Below are 21,833 nucleotides of genomic sequence, written 5' to 3'. Positions count from 1 at the left end.
TATTGAGTTTCACGACTCGTTTTCAAAGAATTGGGACGAACAAATAAACGTTCAAATGGGGATAAGTCCATTTATTAGATAGTGAAAACAGATACAACAGTATGGATATTTCGATCATATACACAGCAATCGTCATCAGCATATATTTAATAGAAATATTCAGACTTCTGTATCTGTTTTCACTGTCTAATAAATGGATTTAATGGTATTTATTAGTTAGTGAAAAAGGATACAAAAGTATGGATATTTTGATCATATACACAGCAATCGTCATCAGCATATATATTTAACCGGAGTATTCAAACTTTTGTATCTGTTTTCACTGTCTAATGAATGGATTTATCCCCATTTGTATGTTTATTCGTCCGTCATAGAAAAGCAGTGTGGTCTTCGAGAAAATACCTAAATTAAGGTATTAGGTCAAAATTTGGACTAAAAGTCAAACTTTAGCATTAAGAGCGAGGGATTGAAGAAAAAAAAACCCCTCATTCTGTTCGTTGTAGCTTTTTATGTTGCACCTTTCTTTCAATCGAAGATTTTTTCTGAAATACTACTACTACTACTACTAATACTACTGCTAACAACTCACCGCAGCACTAACGCCTGAGACCAACACAGCTACGCACGCTCCTCCTCCATCCCAATCTATTCATAGCCTTCCTTTTTACACCCTCTCAGGAAGTTCTCATTTCCTTTAAATCTTTCTTTATGAAATCCTCCCACCCCAAACACGGAAAATCTGCTTTCTGTTTAGCACTAGACGGTTGGCTGAAAAGAACAATCTTCGGAAATCGGTCATCCTTCATCCTCACAACGTGCCCTAGCCATCTGAACCTTTCTTTCATTATAGCCCTAGAAAGCGGGATTGAACTACATTTTTTGTACAGCCTACTGTTTGAAATACAGTCAATCTGCCGGGTATCCAGAACAGTCCGTAGTAATTTTCCGAAAATATCTAGCAAATCTTCATCCGCTTTTCGGAGCGCTCATTAAGATAAGATTTTAAATTAAACATGACTAGGTAAATTTAGGTCTCATATTTTGTATAAATGTTGACGTTTTAGAAATAATTTAAAACATATTTATAATCAACTCGCAAAAGCTCTCCTATGTCCTAGGTCCATTTCTTTTTTCAGTCATGATTAACAGCCTCATGAAGGAATTTCCTGACCGATGGAAATTTGTTGTTGACCTAATGGTATTTCAAACTTGCTTCAAAAATCTAGTAAGCGACCCTACGAGTATCCTCAATTTAATTGGACTTAGGCAGGTAAACCCCTCTAAGTAACCCCTCTTAGGTAAACCCCTCTAAGTCCATGATAATACCGATTTGTTTCCTCAAATCCTTGCCCTGTTTTCTTAATCCTATCTTTCCTGAAATTTCTGTGTCCTCATTTAAACTACTTGGCGTCACAATTTCTTCAAATTTAAAGCGGGAAATCCACGTTCAAGACATCATCCATAGAGCTGATGTGTCTATCTCCCTCCTTAAGGTCCTAAATAGATTCCTTAAATAGGAATTCCCCCATTCCTTAAGGATTAACACGTCTTTTGTCCGCCAGCATCTCGAATTTGCTTGTCCAGTTTGGCACCCTGGCATCTCTCGTGAAGAATCGGAAAAAATTGAATAAATCCAAAAAAAGAGCCTTGCGCATAATTTTCAAAGAAGCCAAGGTGCCATACTCTCTGCTCCTAAAAGAAGCTAGTTTGGAAACCCTTGAGCGAAGGAGGGTTTCGTTGTGCCTCCGTTTTGTAAAAAATGCAATAACAAACCCTCGGACGGTTAGTATTTTCCCCAAACGTCACTCCCCATCCAGATTACGGCCGCCTCGAGCTATTTCTGAGCCCATCCCTGTTTTGCCCCCATTTGCTGCGTTACTTCCACATATAAAAAAGCTTTTGTCCCCTTTATCACAGATAAAATGAATAAAATATCCCACTAGTTTCTCCTTTTGTTTCTCTCTTTTTTTTATATATTGCCTGATGGTGCTGCCCAGGTTGTTTGCTTCTTACCCTCTCTGTTTTTTTATTTGCCCTTTTAATTCTTATATATTTTATATTTCGTTCTCTTTTTTATGTTTATTCACTTATTTTTGCCCCCCCCCGTTTTTATCAGTTCTTACCTTTTTAACCCTTTTATTTACTTTATGCTGTTAAATAATTGACCCTTTTTTGTGTCCCTTTTATATATAATATAAATAAAAGAAATATATATATATATATATATATATATATATATATATATATATATATATATATATATATCTTGTTCTTTTTTATTTTTATTTACTTATTTTGCCCCTTCCCCCTTTCTTTAATGTCCCTTTTAATTCTTTTTCTGAATTCTATTTGTTTAAGTTTAGTTTGACCAGTTTTTATCTGTTTCCTTTTTAATTGACTTATTACAATTTAATTATTGACTCATAAATGATTATTCATTGTAATTTTTCTTTTTTGTTGCTTTTTTTTGCATTTTGCCAGTTTTGATGCAACCATGTGACTTGTAGACTCCAAACTCCGAATTCGACCCGTTTTGGGCTTGTGATAGAGATTATTTTGAAAGAAATGTCTTTATCTTATCTAGCACTTATTTGGAATCATAAAGGCTACCACTGTCAAAGAATTTCGCAAAACAATGAGATTTTAAATTATTTCTCGGTAATAAAGCAACACACCAGGCATTTACGCAGAGGGGAAGGTGGCTTGGAGCCTAGCATTCCTCAAGTTCGGCAAAAGTTTTCCCGAGTTTCTGGAAATGAGGACCAAATGACCCTCGAAAAAAACTTCTTCGGGTGTTCATGTGATGAAAATTCTAGGGGAAAAAAGATTCGTTAATTGGAAATCCTAAGAAGAGAAGCATCTCTGGACGAGTATGGGATTGCTTTTTAAGGAAGTTTTACATAAATATTACCAACCATTCACTGGTCAAGAATCGACGCAAAGTAACAGCTAGTGTTGAAGAAAATATATCCGTCTTTATTGCATCAAGAATTAAAATCGTGCTGATATTTCAGAATTCCGGCTTTGTACCTCACTAAAAAAGAAAAAAAATGTACTAAGAATTAAAACCATACTGATAATTCAGAATTCTGCTTTGTACCTCATTAAAAAGGAAAAAAAGGAAATTGTATCAAGAATTAAAACCGTCCTGATATTTCAGAATTCCGGCTTTGTACCTCAATAAAAAAGAAAACAAAAATTGTATCAGGGATTAAAACCGTACTATTTCAGAATTCCGGCTTTGTACCTCACTAAAAAAAAGAAGAAAAATTGCATCAAGAATTAAAACCATACTGATATTTCAGAATTCCGGCTTTGTGCTTCACTAAAAAAGAAAAAAAGAAAATTGTATCAAGAATTAAAACCATGCTGATGTTTTAGAATTCCGGCTTTGTACCACACTAAAAAAGAAAAAAAAATTGTATCAAGAAATTAAACCTTGCTGATATTTTAGAATTCTGGCTTTGTACTTCGCTAAAAAAAAAAAAAAAAAGAAGAAAAAAGAAAAAAGAAAAAAAAAAAAAAAAAAGAAAAAAGAAAAAAAAAATGGACAATCAAATCACAACCAGTAGTTACTTAACTACCAAATATCAGGGAATGTTTTTGAATAAATGTATACGAAGTTTCTTTTCTTAATTCGACTAAGCCCTTGCTTGTTCTCTAGTGTTTTTCTTTCTTTCTGGTATTTAAAAAAATGAGTAAGAAAAATTTTCTGATTTCTTTCTGGTAATAAAAGTTCTTTGGAAATACTGCTAGTTAAAGGTTGTCAAATATATAGATAGGAACAAGCTTGTGGAAACAAAATTAATATTTTATATTTAGATGAATGATATCTACCTTGTTTTATATACAGAACAAGAGTAATATTAAAAATTACGAATGATGGTCTTGGGCAAACAACGGTTTTGACAAAATTCAAAAGACAGATTGTAAATGGGTAGCTTTACAGCCCACATCGGATGATCGAATTCCTGAATAGAAATATCTTGTCTAATTAAAAATAGTTAAAATACTAAATAAATAAGACATTATTTTAAAATTAACGCGATATAATTATTAATAAATTAAAAGATTCAGTGTCTCAACCCCAAGTTCCTGAAAAGCATTTTTATAAACTTAGGATCTTATTTTATAAACTAACATTTTTATTTTTTTAATTCTAATAAAAAAAAAAAAAATTGAAGTAAAATTTTTTTAATTTAATTAATCCTTTCTAATTTTTAAAACATTTTTTAAACTTAGGATTATGAGTCTAGCTGTCTAGTTTAGCTTAGAAGAGACACCCTTTTGAATAGCACGGATGTACACAGGGTGTTTTGATTTAACTAAGCTCCCCACTCACCGTGTCCTGACAGTTTTAACTTAATACCCTTAGCCATCCTTAAAATATCACAGAAATACCCTTTTGACACATTGGATACACATAGCGTCTTTTGATTTAGCTCAATATCCTCAACAGCTTAACCTCAACTTCCAACCTAATGCCCTTAGTTTATCCTGGGATGCTGTACAGACGCCCTTTTGACAACCTGGACACACATCGTTTTTTAATTTAGTTTACATCCCTCTTAACTTTCCATGAAAGTTTAAACTTAATACCCGATTGTATTCCTGAGATATTGCAACTGGGTCAGTCTGACAACCTGGATGCACTTATACTCTTTTAATTTAGTTCAATATTAGTAGAGGCAGTAGCAACTGTAGCACAAATAGTAGCAGTAACAGCAGTAGCAGTCACAGTAGCAGTAGTAGTGACAGCCACAAGCAGTTGCAGGTGTAGTTACAAGTAATCACCGTCACATGTGGTCGCAATTTCAAGTAGTCGGAGTCACAGTCACAAGTAGTCATTGTCACTCTGTAAAGTAGGCAAAGTCACAGTTGCAAGTAGATGCAGTCGAAATTGTAATTAGCTGCAGAAGCAAGTAGTTGTTACAGTCGCAGTCGCACAAAGTCGTAATCGAAGTACCAAGTAGTTGCAGTCACAGTCACAAATAGTAGCAGTCACAACTACTTGCGTCTCTGCGTCATAAGATTAGCATTGTATATTGACACAATAGGACTAAGTCCGGAGCTGAATTACAACCTGGTAAAAAAAAAAGAAAAAAGGATAGCGAATCTCATCTATGTATAGTTTATATAGAGCAACTATGAAGAATGTAAGGCCCGTAACAACTAATATATTTTTTTAAAGAAAAGAAGATATGCAATAAAAATAATAACAGAACACGCAAATAGAGAAGCCACAATAAAAAGAATTAATTATTTAAATGTTCTATGCTCGATGTATGATTCCTTATTCCGCCAAATATTGATCCAACAAAACTTGAGTCAGGAAAACTATTAAGGAAGGACATGGAGCTTGCCCGTTTCAACCTGAAAGAAAATTTAATAATTATAGAAGAAGAGGACGATTAACACCCCTCAAACATATTGTTATAAACCCCTTCTTCTTCGCTTGGTTGGTCAAACCCTTTCAAAGAGTACGAAATTGGAGACTTTTAGTGGCCTAATTGCTTGTTTAGAGGACTCTTTTAAATATAAAACGATCAATACATCCCCAATACTGTCTAAGCCTTGTCCCACTCTTTTAGTTTATTAATCATATTTACTTAATCACTTATTTTGTCTGAATTAATTACTTGTTTAGTTGAAATTATGGCATTAAACAATGAAATTGCCATAACAATGATAAAGAAGGCTAGGTTGGCTACACTAACTCTAAAGATGATATGCTACAAAAAATAACTTTAATAAATAACATTAAATACGTTTTAGAGTAATTATTGTAAGCAAGTAATTGTTTCTCTGGTTGATGGGTATAAAAGTCAAAATCACGAAAACATATAAATAATGAACTCAGTTTCATTAAAAATTTTAATAATGAATGGACAACCTAAAAAGATAATCTCTTAAACTATAGAAAAAAGAAAAACAACTAAAAGAACTCAAAATAATCAAAGAAGACGAACAGGAACAAAAAGCAATTGCATAACTTTACCATTCATTCCTATTTTATCCAAAAATTAGGGAAAGGATAAAAAAAGAGAATACTAGAAGAAGACATAATTCTATGTCTGTATTATAATAATAATACAGAATCCGAAGACACGTAATTAAAAAAAAAGAAGCCAAAGTGGAGTATAATTTTTTTTTCTGGGGGGAAATTTTATTTGGCTAGAACACGCTAAAATTTAGGAAATACATCTCATTTGCTCTTTTTTCTCCCACTTCTGTCACGCTTAGTCAGAGCAGGCTCAAAATTTTTTTTTCACTATTTTTGTTATATTTTTATATATAACATTTTGTTATATTTTCACTATTATATCAACTATTTTTGTTTGAGAAAAAGAAATCAAAAGCATTTACAAAAAGTAAAAAAAATTCTAGAGTGAAAGAGTGAAATCGGGGACTTACAAGATTGAAAACTAGCACTATTGTTGACAAAAAAAAATATCAACGCCATCTAGCGTTTGGTGATACAGCATTTTTTCAAGCTCTGTAATTGTTTTTTTGCCAGGAACTGAGATCGGACCCCTATTACTACCCTACTTTTACAACTACAGTACATGGACCAATGATTCATATTATTACACTGAAAAATACACAGACAGCTTTTTTTATCGACAATACCGCCAGTTTCCACTCCTTATAAGTTACCCACATCCATTGGACCAAATCTTGTAAATCAAGTAAGATTCAAAGGAAAGGATGAGACTAAACAAACAAATGTATTTTCATTAATTTCGCGGATTAAAAATATTAGTTTGGCAGAATTGTCACATAGCACCTTTTGAATTACCATAGCCGATGTTATCAGAAAATTTTTACATGCTTAAGAGGCAAAAAAAAAAGAAAATAGAATAGTAAGCAGATAAATAAGAAAGGGTACTCGTTAATTAAACAAAACACACCCAAGAAAGTGAAGTTAGGTCAATACAAAGCTCCCCAAGCCTAACCCACCCCCACCCCGTAATGTGCAAATATCTAGTGCAAATTATACAAGTCCGATGCATTCTATCACCCGTCACTTGTCTTTGTTGCTATGAAAATCTTGATCGCGTTTCGTTTAATTAACAAGTACCTAAGAAAGAAGCATAGCACCTTGATAGAAGCAAAGAGATAAGAAAAGAGCATAGTACCTAGATGAAGCAGTATTAGGACTTTTTATGTCATCACAGTCTTTTCAAGACTTACAAAAGGCACTGAATTACTTACTTACTTAGACTCTTACACCTGGGGGCGCACAGGGCAGCCATGGTTGACCTCCAACTTGGCCGACCTTGTGCCAAAGACAAAGTTCATTCAGCGTGGTTCGAAGACCCGTCGCCTCTTTCTCCAGGGATCGACCGAATGTTCTGCGTTGTCTTCTACTCCTCTGAATGTCGGGTGGGGTCCAACGTCATAAATCGTGTAGGAGACACCCTTCGCTCATGATGGTCATATCCCCCAGTACTTCCATCTCCTTCTGATTTCGTCGGTCACCAGTGGTTGTTCAATATTTGCCCTTATCTGGGCATTCGTTACTACGTCGTTCCAATGTGTCGCAAGGATTCTACGTAGACAATTGTTTTCGAAGCCGTGTAGTCTTTTCTCAGCACTCTTTGAAAAGGCTCCAAGAATCGCATCCATACAAAAGTACAAAGAGTCCATTACTCCTAAACAGTTGCAATTTCAACTTCTGATTGTAGTTTCCACATCTCCAAATATTCTTCAGCTGAGCATTTTCCATCTGCATACGCTATGCGTAGCATGACTTCTCTATAATAATTCCCATCTTGGGTCACTATATTACGAAGGTACTTAAATTCTCTGACCTCTTCTACATCAGCGCCTTTGTATCGAATGCTAGCTGTAAAGACCATTACAACTGCGTTTGACATGCTTTTCCTTTTATCAACAATAATCTTCAAGCCAATAGGGGCAGCTTTCGCTGCTAGTTCATTCAGGTTATGTCGAGTGTCCTCTTGGCAGTGAGCCACGGTAGTGAGTCGTGTATTTGACACTCCGGGCTCAGTTGTATGCCTCCTTTAAGGTGGCAAGCTCGAAACATAAAGTCTATAAGTATTGCAAAAAATATTGAGAGATAGTAAACATCCCTGACGTTCACCGGACTCGATAGGGAGCCACTATGACAGCGCACTGGACTGAACAAAACAGTGCAGCAAACAGGGCTTCGATCATATTCACAATTTTCGGATGCATTCCATACGCTAGGAGAATTTTCCACATTGCCCCTCGGTACACAGAGTCAAAACCTTTCAAGAAGTGTATGAACACTAAAATAATCTACACTTGCCATTCGTTCGATCCCTCTAATAGAACACTGAAGCTAAATATCAGCTCACAGCAAGAACGATTTGGGCGAAAACCACATTGCTCATCTCTTAAAATCAAGTCCATTTGACTCTACTAAGTATTATCTGACATAGAACTTTACCTCCACTGTCTGGAGTGTGGCACGTTCTCAGTTATCACATGATGTCTCCCAACCTTTCTTAAAGTTTGATGATAATGCCTTTAATCCAGTTGGGAAGGACAACCCCGTCGTCCCACACATTACTAAGCAGCTTAAATAGTGGGCCAGCAAGAGTTTTTTACCCATATTTTAGCTCCGGGGGGACTCCATCACATCCAGTTGCTTTCCCATTTTTGAGAACTGAATAAGGGGCGAAATTAACTATTGGGCAGAAGGGTAACTGCTCCTCCCAGACCTCAGTTTGTACCCCCCCCCCAGTTGAAATTTAGTTTCTTCAAAAATCTGGTCAAAACTAAGATAAGTCTGCATAATTCCAGCATCCATAGAAACGGGTCAGATTTTTCAGTTTCCACTATCGTTTTCACTTAATTTGGGAAAAACTGCTCCAACTTGGCCCCCCAAGATTTTGACAAAATTACGCCACTGCACTTTCCTTTCTACGCCATATTCGAGGGAGTTTAGGCTATTTTTCAAATTAATGTAAATTTGTTTTCAAAATTAAGCATTACTATTTTAGACTAATCGAGGCAATAGTCATAATTCCTGAATCAGCTACAAATGGCATTTTTCTTTCTCACAACAGAGCTTTTTTAGACACATTAAAAAAATTGACTTCTACAGGCCGTGGTCCGTTCTTCACTAGGTTGTACCCGCCGATGCAACCATGAAAAGGAATGCAATACAGAAAATAAGAAAAATAAAAGCACAGAAATAAGAACAACAATGAGAAGCAAATGAATAAGAAAAAGGCGCAGTACCTTGATGAATCACTATTAGGACTTGTGACATCACCACGGGAAATCAATTTCTCAACTTTTTCGACTGATTTCCTGACATGCTCTCGAAATTTCGAGATAGAGGAACTACGACGCAGGCCACCAAACTAAAGAAAAAGAAGCACAAATGTGAGAAGCAAAAAGAGGAAAACGTGCAATAGCTTTGAGACAGCAAACTCAAGAGAAAGAGAAACAAAGATAGAAAAAAAGAGAAAGATAAACAAAGAAAACAAGGCAGAGCTCAGACAATTGCAGTGGCAGAATCTTGTACAATGGTAAAATAGAAATAAAATGTTGCGTGCGGTTAGAAGTCAGTAAAGCCTAAAACCGTGCTCAACACCATTTTTATGACAAACTAGTCGCTATGAAAAGGTTTTATAATAATAAAAAAAAAAATGTTATTGGATGGATCATCGCCTGAGAAAAAAAGAGAAAAATCTCAAGATGAAAAAAAAAAATAAATAAAATATATATATATATATATATATATATATATATATATATCTATATATATAAAAATAAGTTGTCTGTGGATGGATGGATGGATGGATGTGTCAGGTGACGTCACCTGAAAAAACTGGATCAGGTGACGTCAAAACTGAAAAAACTAAAAAAAGGCAAAAACTACAAAAAAAACTAAAAACTAATAAAAAAAAATAAAAAAGCTAAAAAACTAAAAAAACTATAAAGGTAAAAACCAATAAAAAACTAAAAAAAAAACTGAAAAAACTAAAAAAAGGCAAAAACTACAAAAAAAACTAAAAACTAATAAAAAAAAGTAAAAAAGCTAAAAAACTAAAAAAACTAAAAAAAGGTAAAAAACTAAAAAAAATAAAAAATAAAAAAAAACTAAAAAAAAGGAAAAAACTGAAAAATAAGCTAAAATAAAGGTAAAAACCAATAAAAAACTAAAAAAAAAAAGGAAAAAACTAATAAATGACGACACTCAAAGAGAAAAAAAAGGCAAAAACTACAAAAAAAACTAAAAACTAATAAAAAAAATAAAAAAGCTAAAAAACTAAAAAAACTAAAAAAAGGCAAAAACTACAAAAAAAACTAAAAACTAATAAAAAAGCTAAAAAACTAAAAAAACTAAAAAAAAAGGCAAAAACTACAAAAAAACTAAAAACTAATAAAAAAAATAAAAAAGCTAAAAAACTAAAAAAAAACTAAAAAAACTAAAAAAAGGTAAAAAACTAAAAAAACTAAAAACTAAAAAAAACTAAAAAAGGTAAAAACTAAAAGAACTAAAAAAGAAAAAAATAAATGACGACACTCAAAGAGAAAGCGACCAGGACAAAAGGAATGTTCGATTAGCAATCAACAAAGCACCGGGACACAGGGAGTATAAATGACGACCCGGGGGAAACAGGGGGATATAAATGACGACCGGGACAAAAAAACTAAAAAGAAAAAAAAACTAAAAACTAATAAAAAAACTAAAAAATCTAAAAATCTAAATAAGCTAAAAAAGAAAAAAAAAGGAAAAAAATAAAGGAGAAAAACAAAACTAAAAAACGAATGTATATACAGACCGGGACACCGGGATACAAATGACGACCGGGACCCGGGACACAGGGAATATAAATGACGACCGGGACACAGGGACACAACTCCGGTACACCGGGATACAAATGACGACCGGGACACAGGGAATATAAATGACGACCGGGACACAGGGACACAACTACAACGGGGACACCGGGGGAAACAGGGGGATATAAATGACGACCGGGACAAAAAAACTAAAAAGAAAAAAAAACTAAAAACTAATAAAAAAACTAAAAAATCTAAAAATCTAAATAAGCTAAAAAAGAAAAAAAAAGGAAAAAAATAAAGGAGAAAAACAAAACTAAAAAACGAATGTATATACAGACTGGGACACCGGGATACAAATGACGACCGGGACCCGGGACACAGGGAATATAAATGACGACCGGGACACAGGGACACAACTGCAACGGGGACACCGGGGGAAACAGGGGGATGTAAATGACGACCGGGACACCGGGACAGGGAATGGTCGATTAGCAATCACCATCAACAAAGCTCAAGGGCAATCATTAGAATCATGAGGTATAGATCTGAATACAGATTGTTTTCCCATGGACCATTATATGTTGCATGTTCAAGAGTCGGTAAACCTGACAATCTATTTATATGCAAAGACAATGGGACAGCAAAGAATGTTGTATATTCGCAAGTTTTACGTAGTTAAAACCATATATATATATCTATCTATATTCACAGGTGGGACATAGGGACACAACTACAATGGCGCGTAACTATTATGGCGCGTAACGACTTACGCGCGCGGGGGGGCTTGGGGGGGGCGCGAAGCGCCCCCACCAACTAGGTGTTGGGGTGGCGCGAAGCGCCACCCCAACAGCTAGTATATATATATATATATATATATATATATATTTGTCTTATTTCGTTTTAGATTTTATCGAACTGATTTAGATAGATATTTAGATTTTTTAGATACTTTTTATTTTAGATTTTGTCTTCGGTTCTTAGCGTTGAAGACGTCTTGTTTACTCCGGCGAAATATCCGCATGATTTTACTTTGTCTTTTCCATCTACTGGCCGTAGTCCCGTTTTTTTTTCTTCATCGTGAGATTTCTCTCTCTCTTTTTGTTTTTGTCATAGATGGCCCCATCGTTAACATTTACATTTTGGCTCACATGGTTACCTGAACAAGAGACAAACGAAAAAAAAATCCATGACCTGAACAATTGCAGCTTGTTCAATCGTTGCTACAATATCATTGGTAAGAAACATTTACTCAAATGTGGGCAGAACCTTATGAAGGACATGAGGCAAAGGGGAATCTTGTTACAACATTTTGCAGGCAAGCTAAATTATGGTCAACAAGCAATATCAAAAACACAAGTATATTAATGTGATATATATATATATATATATATATATATATATATATATATATATATATATATGTATATATATATATATATATATATATATATATATATATATATATATATATATATATATATTGACACTGAAACATAAAGAAAAACTGTTATTCCATAATATTCCTCTTGGTAAATTAAACTGAAAGTGTAACATTAATTAAACATTTGATTAAAGATACTGGGAAAAATAAACATAATCTGATAAATTTATCACAATATCAAATAAGTTCAGGTATTTCTAGTACAACTTTTCAGTTGTGCATATATATTTGATTTTACTAAGTATAAGTCCAATACTAACAATTTTTTTTTCAAAATCACAAATACAGTTATTCTGGTAAAGCTTCCAGTGACATTGTGCTAAGCACATTCGTAACAATACTTTTAAATAAACTATACATTCAGAAAATCAGTGAAAATTCAATATTCACATTCGCGACGTTTATAATGCTTTATATCTATGCTCCTGATCATATGTCTACGTATTAAACAAAAAAAAAGTTTATTTTTCCTCAGAAAGCAAGGAGAAACATTAAAACTTAAAACGAACAAAAATTATTCTGTATATCAGGGGGGCTTCCCTTTCCTCAGTGTTCGATCTTACCGTAAAGTCAACTAAACATATCTAAAACCACAACACCTAAACAATCTTTACGCTAAAGTGAACTAAAGACAACAATGTTTGATCAGTCTTTCTTCAAGAATTATGACAAAAAGCCAAAGTTTAACGTAAAGAGTGAACAGGGGGTTTCATGTCATCCACAAAAGCATAGTTATGGGACCTTTCAACTATGCCGAATCAAACTGCTATATCAAATTTTTATCAGATGTATTTGGGGAAAAGAGGGCTTGGGAGGGGGCTCCAGTCTGATTCGTTTTATAACCTTTTTTCCTTCATAGCAGTAGTTAGAAAATGAGGATTTTGATAGCGGTATTTTTTTTTCTTTCAAAACGTGGATGCAATATAACAGCCTGACTTACAGAAATAACCCGTCGTTAATAGAAGTAAAAAAAGAACACTGGAAGTTTATACGGCGTCCAGTAAAACTTACTTTGTATAGCTAAAACCTTTTGCCTGAAGGAATAGACACAGGGCTATCGATACAGTATTCCAGCGATTCAGAACCGTTGAATTGGAAACAACACTGCACGCCATCTAACGCTACCCATCAAAATCTTAATACTAATTGTAAATATTTGTAACATTTAAATACACAAGAAGAGATTCTTATTTTTTCTGATATTACCACAAAAAAAAAAAAAAAAAAAAAAAGTCGATGAGTTACCTGTGGAACTATCTTTTTGCCGTAAGATGTGAGAAATTGTATGTCATGAACATGCCTTTTCTTCGTTTGGCGACTCTTTTGCTACCAAATGGCTACTGCAAGCTAAAAGTTCATTTAACAGATTCAAAATGGAACATTTTGAATCTATAATTTTCGGTGTGATGCACTATGGATCTGATGTTTGGCGGCATGCGAAGGGAAATAGGCTAGACACAGTGCAATTAGGATATCGTAAGAGGTGGCTAGGGATAAATAAGTATATAAATAGTTTACTAGTTTGAGGTGATTTAGGTTTGTTTTCTTTAAGAAGGCTTAGGCTAATTAACATGGTTAGGCTCTGGAATTTTTTTTTTAGTGATGCAAAGGGTGCGGGTGATGAAGAGGGCCTATTTGGAAATGTTGAAGGGCAGCTCAGGTAGAGGGTGGCCGTACCAAATAAAGTGTATTAGATCAGTGTGGACTCACCCAAGTGTGGGGGAATAATTTAGGGCTCGAGGATATGGGGGACCAAGTAAGTGGATTAGTTGAAAGGACTTTACAGGACCGAGAAATACAGGCATGGCAGGTCCAGCGTTCGCTGCCGAATTCACTGGTTCTTCATTGTCTGTCGACGGAGATTTGGGGTGAAGTTTTATTTTTTAAGGTGGGTTTGAATAAGAATGAAATAAAGTTATTAATTGAAATGAGGGCTGATAGTTTGCCACTGGACCAAAAAGAAAGTTTATTGGGAGGGAAAAGTTAAAGGCTGGTCCTTATTATTGTCCTATGTGTGAAGGTTTAGATGATAGCGTACATAACTTGATGTGTGAGTGTGAGGAGCTAAGTGATTGGAGACTTGAAGTGCTTTGTATGGGGGATTGCGATTTTGAGTGGTTGGTGAGCGTGTGTGCGGATCAGTGTTTTATGGGTATAATATATAATGTAATATAGCTTGACACGATTCCTTCGTCTCGTGATGAATCATAGAAGTAGATTTTTGTAAGATTATGTTAGGATCTGCGCAATTTCTTTGAAATTGTTCTTTGTTTGTATTTTTTTGCCATGGCTTATGGGCTTTTAGCGCGAATAAATTCTATTCTATTCCATTGCTCAAATGTGCAGAAAACAGAGGGGTACTTGACTAACCATAAGTTTCAAGTTGACAATTTAGCTTCGGATTAGCACTTAGCAGAACGTGTAAAAAAATGGGTTTTCTGAACATGTCTAAAAGTCTAAGTGATTTACGATACTGAACATATTAAAAACAATAAAAATGGGTTATAAATACCCCACAAAAACTAAACTTATCTGTCACAGCCCTGAGCAATCAAAACTACTTGAAAAATAAAAAACTTTTGGAGATAGCCTATCTATTTGATAAATTTGTGAATTTTAATATGACGGCATAGTAGGTATCCAAAATTATTATTACCTACCCAGAAAATTATTACCTACCCCAAAGCCTACCTACCTACCAAAATTATTACCTACCCAGGTTTGTTGTTGTTATTATTCAGTCTAAGACTGAATAATAATTGTAGTAGTCTTAGTTATTAAGTAATTCTTTAATTATTCTGGATTGTTTCTTCAATGAATTCAATATTTAATCAGTCTATTATACACATTTTTTTTTATATTTGGTAGACATAGGCAATAACCGAAAGAAGAGTTAGCAACTCTCCCAAGCTGAAAAAGTACAACAAGCAGTTGTTTCAATCAGAAGATAATCTGAAGGAAAATGAATTCGAGGCCCTTTGGTGAAAGACTAGAGCAAATGAGGACTCCTGAAAATAGTCTTTCTTAGAATAAAATGTTTATGTAAGACTATAATTAACATTATCTATAAGACGAATATTTGAGACTCTGCTGAAGAAAGCTCTGAAAGCTGAAGAAAGCTCTGCAGAAAGCTGAAGATAAGTAGCCACCATGGATATAGCTACAAAAATTTCCTGGGTACGGGTGGTTATCTGATTTAGTTGTTTGCATTCAACGAGTTTAAATATTTAACCTTTAAACGCATGAGAAATATAATGTTAGTGTATATAACAGACAAATATCTCAAAACACATTATATATCTGCCACTTGAAATTTTTTGAAGCCAGATTCATGAATTCAATGAAAAAACAATAGAAGAAGCTCTTATTTTGAATCCCGACCATATCCGGAGATATTGGAGGAGTTGGAGGGGAAACGGGAAACCTTGGAAAACGCTTAGAGTGGAGACATCGGGATGAAACTTGGTGGGAAGAATAAGCACAAGTCCTAGATACGTGATTGACATACTCGTACTGAATCCGCTCTCTTTGGGGGAGTTGAGGGGGTGTTAATTCGGAGGTATTTTTAACTTAAGAACGGGTGACCAGATCTTAATTAAATTTGATATTAGAAGGAACTCATGTCTCAGAGGTCTTATTTTAAATCCCGACCAGATCTGGTGACATTGGGGGGAGTCGGAGGGGGGAACCGGAAATCTTGGAAAATGCTTAGAGTGCAGACATCGGGATGAAACTTGGTAGGTAGAATAAGCAAATGCCGTAGATACGTGATTGACGTAACCGGACTGGATCCGCTCTCTTTTTGGGGGATTTCGGGGGGGAGGTCCAGTGCTTTGGTGAGTTCGGTGATTCTGGACGTGCTAGGACGAGGTCAATTGGTAGGCGTGTCAGGGACCTGCACAAATTGACTTGTTGTTTTCCCCGATTCAACCATCTGGGGACTGAAGGGAGAGGAAAAATTAGAAAAAATGAGGCATTTTTAACTTACGAGTGGGTGATTGGATCTTAGTAAATTTTGATATTTAGAAGGACCTCGTGTCTCAGAGCTCTTATTTTAAATTCCCACCGACATTAAGCCTCTGATTTTTTTCTTAAATCAATGTGTTGATTCTTATAATTTTGCTAGAGCTCATGCCATATGAGCTCTTAGCTCTTGTTTTGGAAATATATACATACATACATAAATTGTAAAAATTTTCGTTGATGTTTTTTTAAAATATGTACAAAATTTACCATTATCTGATCTATTTGAGAATGAGGTACATTTGCATGAACACAGCAAAAGAAACTCAATCAAGTTGATCCCCAGTAATTTTTTTTGTCTTTGTTTTGTTACCAAATTTTCTTTTTGAAACAAAAGCATAAATTTGTTCTTAGAATGTCCACACCTAAATTAATTCTTAGACCGCAAGCTTAAGATGTTTGATTTGAATATCATTTCCTTTTACGAATGAAATTAACAAAATTTGAGGCTCCCAGAAGTTCAAGATGAGTAGACACCATGGATGTAGCTACAAATTTTTCCTGGGTAGGGGTGGTTTTCCGATTTGAAATATATAATGTGTTTTGAGATATTTATCTGTTATATACACTGAAATTAATTTCTCATTGTGTTATATTTCGTTAAATAATTAAACTCGTTAAATGTAAACAACTAAATCAGAAAACCACCCCTACCCTCCAAACTACCCCCCTGATAACCCTTGCCTATGATCAATAACTGATCCCAAGGGACATATTTTTTTGTTTGTCCTTTAGATAAAAGTCATTACACGTAATGCAAAATATTCAGTTTACAATCAATCAGTTATATTAATAGAAATAATCAGTTTAGAATTTGTTAGAATCTCAAATATGAACATTCATTTTGTCACACAGGTGCATCATCACTTCTTCAGCTAAATTGGTATTATGTGAAGTGTGGTACCGAATTAAGGAACTGATTTAGTCGCAAACAGTTTCCCATTTTTCAGCTTTCTTATCTCTCATTTTTAGCTGTTCAGTCGTGAACAGCTGAAAAATGAATTTTTACGATGGGGAAAAATTAACCAAATAGCTAAACACACAAGAAAATAAGTGTAGAAGGATGAAAAATTCTGTACATAAGAAAAAGAGAACACGACTTAAAGAATGAAGATCGATGTAAATATTAAAACAAATTTATTATAAATATATTCCCAAGCTGGGTTGGACAAATATGAGACATAAATGAAGTTCCAAAATTTTATATTTATCGCCGTTTCTCATTTTTTTTTTAAGAAAGAGCATACTTTTATATTCCTCTCCAAATCTCACAAGGGGATGCCAGCTTCCCACCTTTGGAGACCCTGGATACGGCAACCCCTACTATGTTTGTGGATACGGCAAAAACATAATAAAAATGTTTGTAAAAACATTTTTGACGCGTTTTCAAGTTTTTTTGTAAAGCCCCCACTTACCCTCGAATAGAAACCCTGAATTTGGCCTTGTTCATAGTTCTAAAAGCTTTACACCGATATAACTATACAAATCTGTAAGTTCATCGAGTGCTACAAAGCTAAAATCTATAATTTTAAAACTTAAGCAAACCTTTTTTTTTTGTAAATACCAACAGAAAATTCAATATACACAACTAAACACAGATATAGCACTATAACACTAACGTTTAATCCATTTGCAAATCCTCAGTTTAAAATTTGAACGTGTCATCTAAAGACACAAAGAAGAAAAATAATGGAGAAGAGACACCCCGATATTTTTCTTTTGTCCTCTAATCTTTTTTTGTCACCTAAAAAGGCCCCAGAACTTCTGATTTCCATTCAAAATATCCCTTCCACCATCTTCTAGGGCAATGGGTTTAATGCAATCACCCCCTAAAAAAAAAAAAACTCGAAAAAAAGCATTCGTGATCTTTCTTCCGACAAAAAATACAAATTCCACATTTTTGTAGATGTTTGATGGCCGATAAGAACTAAATCTGTATCTCGACAATGATTCGAAAAGAACCGACGAACAGCTCAAACAATTTTATAACGATAAAATTGTTATAACGATAAAAATTCAAATCTGTCTGCAGTGGCCTAATTGTGTCAAAATCATGGAGGGTGGGGCAAAGTTAGATCCAATTCCCCCAAATCAAGTGAAAACGACATTGAAACGAAAAAATGAGCCATATAGTAACATGGCTATATAGTGATCTATATAGCCATATACTGATCAATGAGTCATATAGTAACATAGCTATATAGTGATCAATGAGTCATATAGTAACATAGCAATATAGTGATCAATGAGCCATATAGCAACATGACTGTATAGTGATCTATATAGCAATGTAGTGATCAATGAGCCATACAGTAACATATAGGAAAAGATATACTAAAGAAAACTGACACGTTTCTGTGGATGCTTGAATTATACATGGTTTATCTTAGTTTTGACAAGATTTTTGAAGAGACAAAGTTTCAGCTGGGAAGAGAGAAGCAAACTAGGGTCTAAGAGGAGGCAAAAAGGGTGTGGGAGGGGTAGTTACCCCCTGCCCCTTAGCAAATTACGCCCGTGCATGTCAGCTATGCCAAAATATTAATTATTCAGCTACAGGTGTAGGAGGATCCTTAGCTACAATTTTCAAGTCTCTTCTAACAACACAGAAATCTTACATAGATCTTGTTGAGAAGCTGAAAAATCATAATGTAACAGAAAAAACTATATTATCTTGTTTTGATGCAGTTTCCATGTACACTTCATGCGATTTCCATAAATGTGAACCGGCCTTACAAGGCAAATTAGAGGAAAATTCTGCTTGGTCAGATTATAAAACCTTGGAAATTGACATAATAATGAAACTTGTACGTCTTTGCAACAAGTTCTCTTTATATTTTATGTTTGAAGAAAAAATTTTCCTTCAGGTTAAGGGCCTACCCATGGGCACTGTTTTGTCTCCTTTTTTGGCAAATTTTTACATGGATTTCATAGAACAAAAACGCCCTCTCTGGTTTCACTTCGTTGATGATATTCTTGCTGTTTGGGAACATGGTCAGGACTCTCTAAAAGATGTTTTGGCACATTTGAACTCTTTTGATTCGAATCTTCAATTCACAATAGAACTGGGAGATTCAGGAAAGCTCCCTTTCTTGGATGTTTTAATTATAAAAAATATTCCCAGCCTTGAATTTTCAATATATAGGAAGCCGACCCATAATGATCGGTATCTACATTTCTCGTCAAATCACCCCCCTTGTGTAAAAAGAGGGGTAGTAATTTCTTTAGTCGACAGGGTTCTAAAAATATGTTCACGTAATCATGTAAAATCCGAGTTAACATTTTTCAACTCGGGAAAGGATAAAACAGACCCTATACTAGGTAGTGGTGTCTACAGAGTCCCATGTTCATGTGGAAAATTTTACATTGGCAGGACCCATCAACAACTAGGGGAACGATTACATGAACACAAAATTTCAATAGATAAGTCCCTGAGATTTGAAAATAAAAATGACAACTTTGATTCAGCTCTGACCAAGCATATATACGAAAATCCTGACCATTTAGTTCTTTTTGAAGAGGCAACTTTAATATCTACCGTAATGGCCTACCGCAATCTTTTAAAGAGGCAATTGAGATAAAAAACAAACAAACATATAAATAGAAATTTGGCTATAAATAGAGACACGGAAGATTTTTTCCTTAAGCCCAATTTATAACAACTTAATATTAAAAGACTCTTATGAATATTTTCGCCCAGTCTAATTTAAGACAACCTGTCCGCATATCCAATGAAAATCGAAATGGTAGACAGGCGAAATCTGTTGCAAGGCAAAGGATTGTTTTTCATATTTTGCTACTGGCTGATAAAATCCTCGTTTTCCACCTATTTGATTTTTCTCTTTTCATTTATTATTTCCTTTCTTGTTTTGATACAAAATATTAATCTTAATTTTCAAGAAGCTTTCTCATCTAATGAGGAAAAATACATTATCTCAACAAAATTTCAACAGTTTGATATGTGACTAAAATGTGTCAGAATTTTAGGGATCACAATTAAAGAGATACTATCCCCGGACATCTAGAAATGGTTGTTTTTTGCATCTACATTAGAAAAAATCCTTGCCCCCCACCTATATTTTCATGAACTGAAGCTGTTGTATACAATTAGATGAAGCTTCTAACATGAAACAGTCCATGAAACTGTTGAATGTTAAATTTAACTTGGGAACATTTCAGTATAACAAACACAAGTTGAATACTTGCAAAAATTTCAAATTTATTGTCCTAATGAAAGAATTACTGATATGAGTCCTGTGGTGGCGCAGTGGATTTGACCTTAGCTTGGTACGGGACCCAGAGATCGAATCACGCTGCAGGAATGCACTGCAGGGCCGACGCAGGGACCATAGTAGTCAAGAAGCGTCGTTAATTCTTAAATAATAATAATAATAATTACTGATATGATATACAAAGAACAGTTTGTTTCATTCGTGAGTAGGACAGCCAAGACCAAAAAAAAATCAAAAAATCGTTATGTTCAGAAACACTAGTCAAAAATGGAATCTCTCACTCCAGAAACGATTTTTTTCTTCTTCAAATTCTCCATTAGTGAAGCTTGATAGTATATTTTCACCAGAAAACTTACCCCCCCCCACCAAAAAAAACTTACGTAAACTTCAAACATAAAACTTCACACATAAAACTTAGGCTTATGAAGAACTTCGTGAAACCTATAGATACGAGTGGTGAGGAATTTTTATATCTAGAACATTTTTTTTTTTTAAACAAAGTGAAGCAAAATCTTTGTAAAAAAAAAAAAAAATATATTTGTAGTTACTCAAATCAAAAAATTCATGAAATATGAAATATTGAAAGAAAAGTTGAGTGTTTAAAAAAAAAAAAAAATAGCCTGGGTATCCTAGCATAAAAATGAACCTACCATGAAAGTGCAAACACCTTCGGACTGTAATATGCCGTTAAAATACACATATTTTATTTTTTCTCATTATAATTTGTTTCCTTGAAATTGGGCAGCTTCATCCGTTCATTGTTTAGGTACTAATCTTTCGGCAGGGGTTATTTTGGCTTTTATTTAGAGGCCTTTTATGCTAAGTTAAGCCCCTCCCTCCAAAAATTTATAGAAAATATTTAGCGGATCCTCTTCCGAAGGAAACATGTAATGTAATAAAAGTAACCCCATTAGATTCGGTATTTCGTGTTCTTTCTAAACATCATGATCCTTTTTTTAGCAATACACCCCGCCCTCTCTGATCTTGCAAGATATAGCCCTGGGAATAAATAAAAACTAGAAGAAAACATAAAACAATGTAACTTTAATTTTATAATAGGCAGCATGTTCCTATTCATCAGAATTTACTTATTATCTACTTTCTAAAATTAGTTCAAATAATATTTTTATATTTACAACTCTATTGTTTTCTTTCAACAACTAAATTTCATCCAGTCGACAACGCACAAATCCATTTTAACAAAGAAGAATGACGTCATAATGAGATTCAACAACCACGGAAATTATACATGAAACGGGCATTGTAAGAAAAGCAGCCATACGTTGGAAAGGGCATAAAATAAGGAATCAAATGGTACTACTCTTACTTTAGTAGCATGCTTACTTGAG

General features: G+C 34.3%; 1 protein-coding gene across 14 annotated transcripts in view; it reads right to left on the bottom strand.

Moving 5' to 3' along the window:
* Positions 1-5,157: 5,157 nt before the first annotated feature.
* Positions 5,158-21,833, bottom strand: part of LOC136028702 (kinesin light chain-like) — a 96,878-nt gene continuing 80,202 nt past the window's right edge. For 9 of the 14 annotated variants that reach the window (XM_065706540.1, XM_065706541.1, XM_065706537.1 and 6 more), the window contains exons 10-11: positions 9,235-9,359; positions 5,158-5,373 (exon numbers count right to left, since the gene is read on the bottom strand). In XM_065706540.1, coding sequence (XP_065562612.1) covers positions 5,256-5,373; positions 9,235-9,359 — 243 coding nt within the window. In that variant the 3' untranslated portion in view covers positions 5,158-5,255. The remainder of the gene's footprint in view (positions 5,374-9,234; positions 9,360-21,833) is intronic. The other 5 variants (XM_065706551.1, XM_065706553.1, XM_065706547.1 and 2 more) reach the window with 1 other exon arrangement.

The sequence above is a fragment of the Artemia franciscana genome, chromosome 7 (genome assembly GCF_032884065.1).
Source record: "Artemia franciscana chromosome 7, ASM3288406v1, whole genome shotgun sequence".
NCBI lineage: Eukaryota > Metazoa > Arthropoda > Branchiopoda > Anostraca > Artemiidae > Artemia > Artemia franciscana.
The sequence above is the reverse complement of the archived record's forward strand: the minus strand, read 5'-3'. Positions and strand labels throughout refer to the sequence as shown.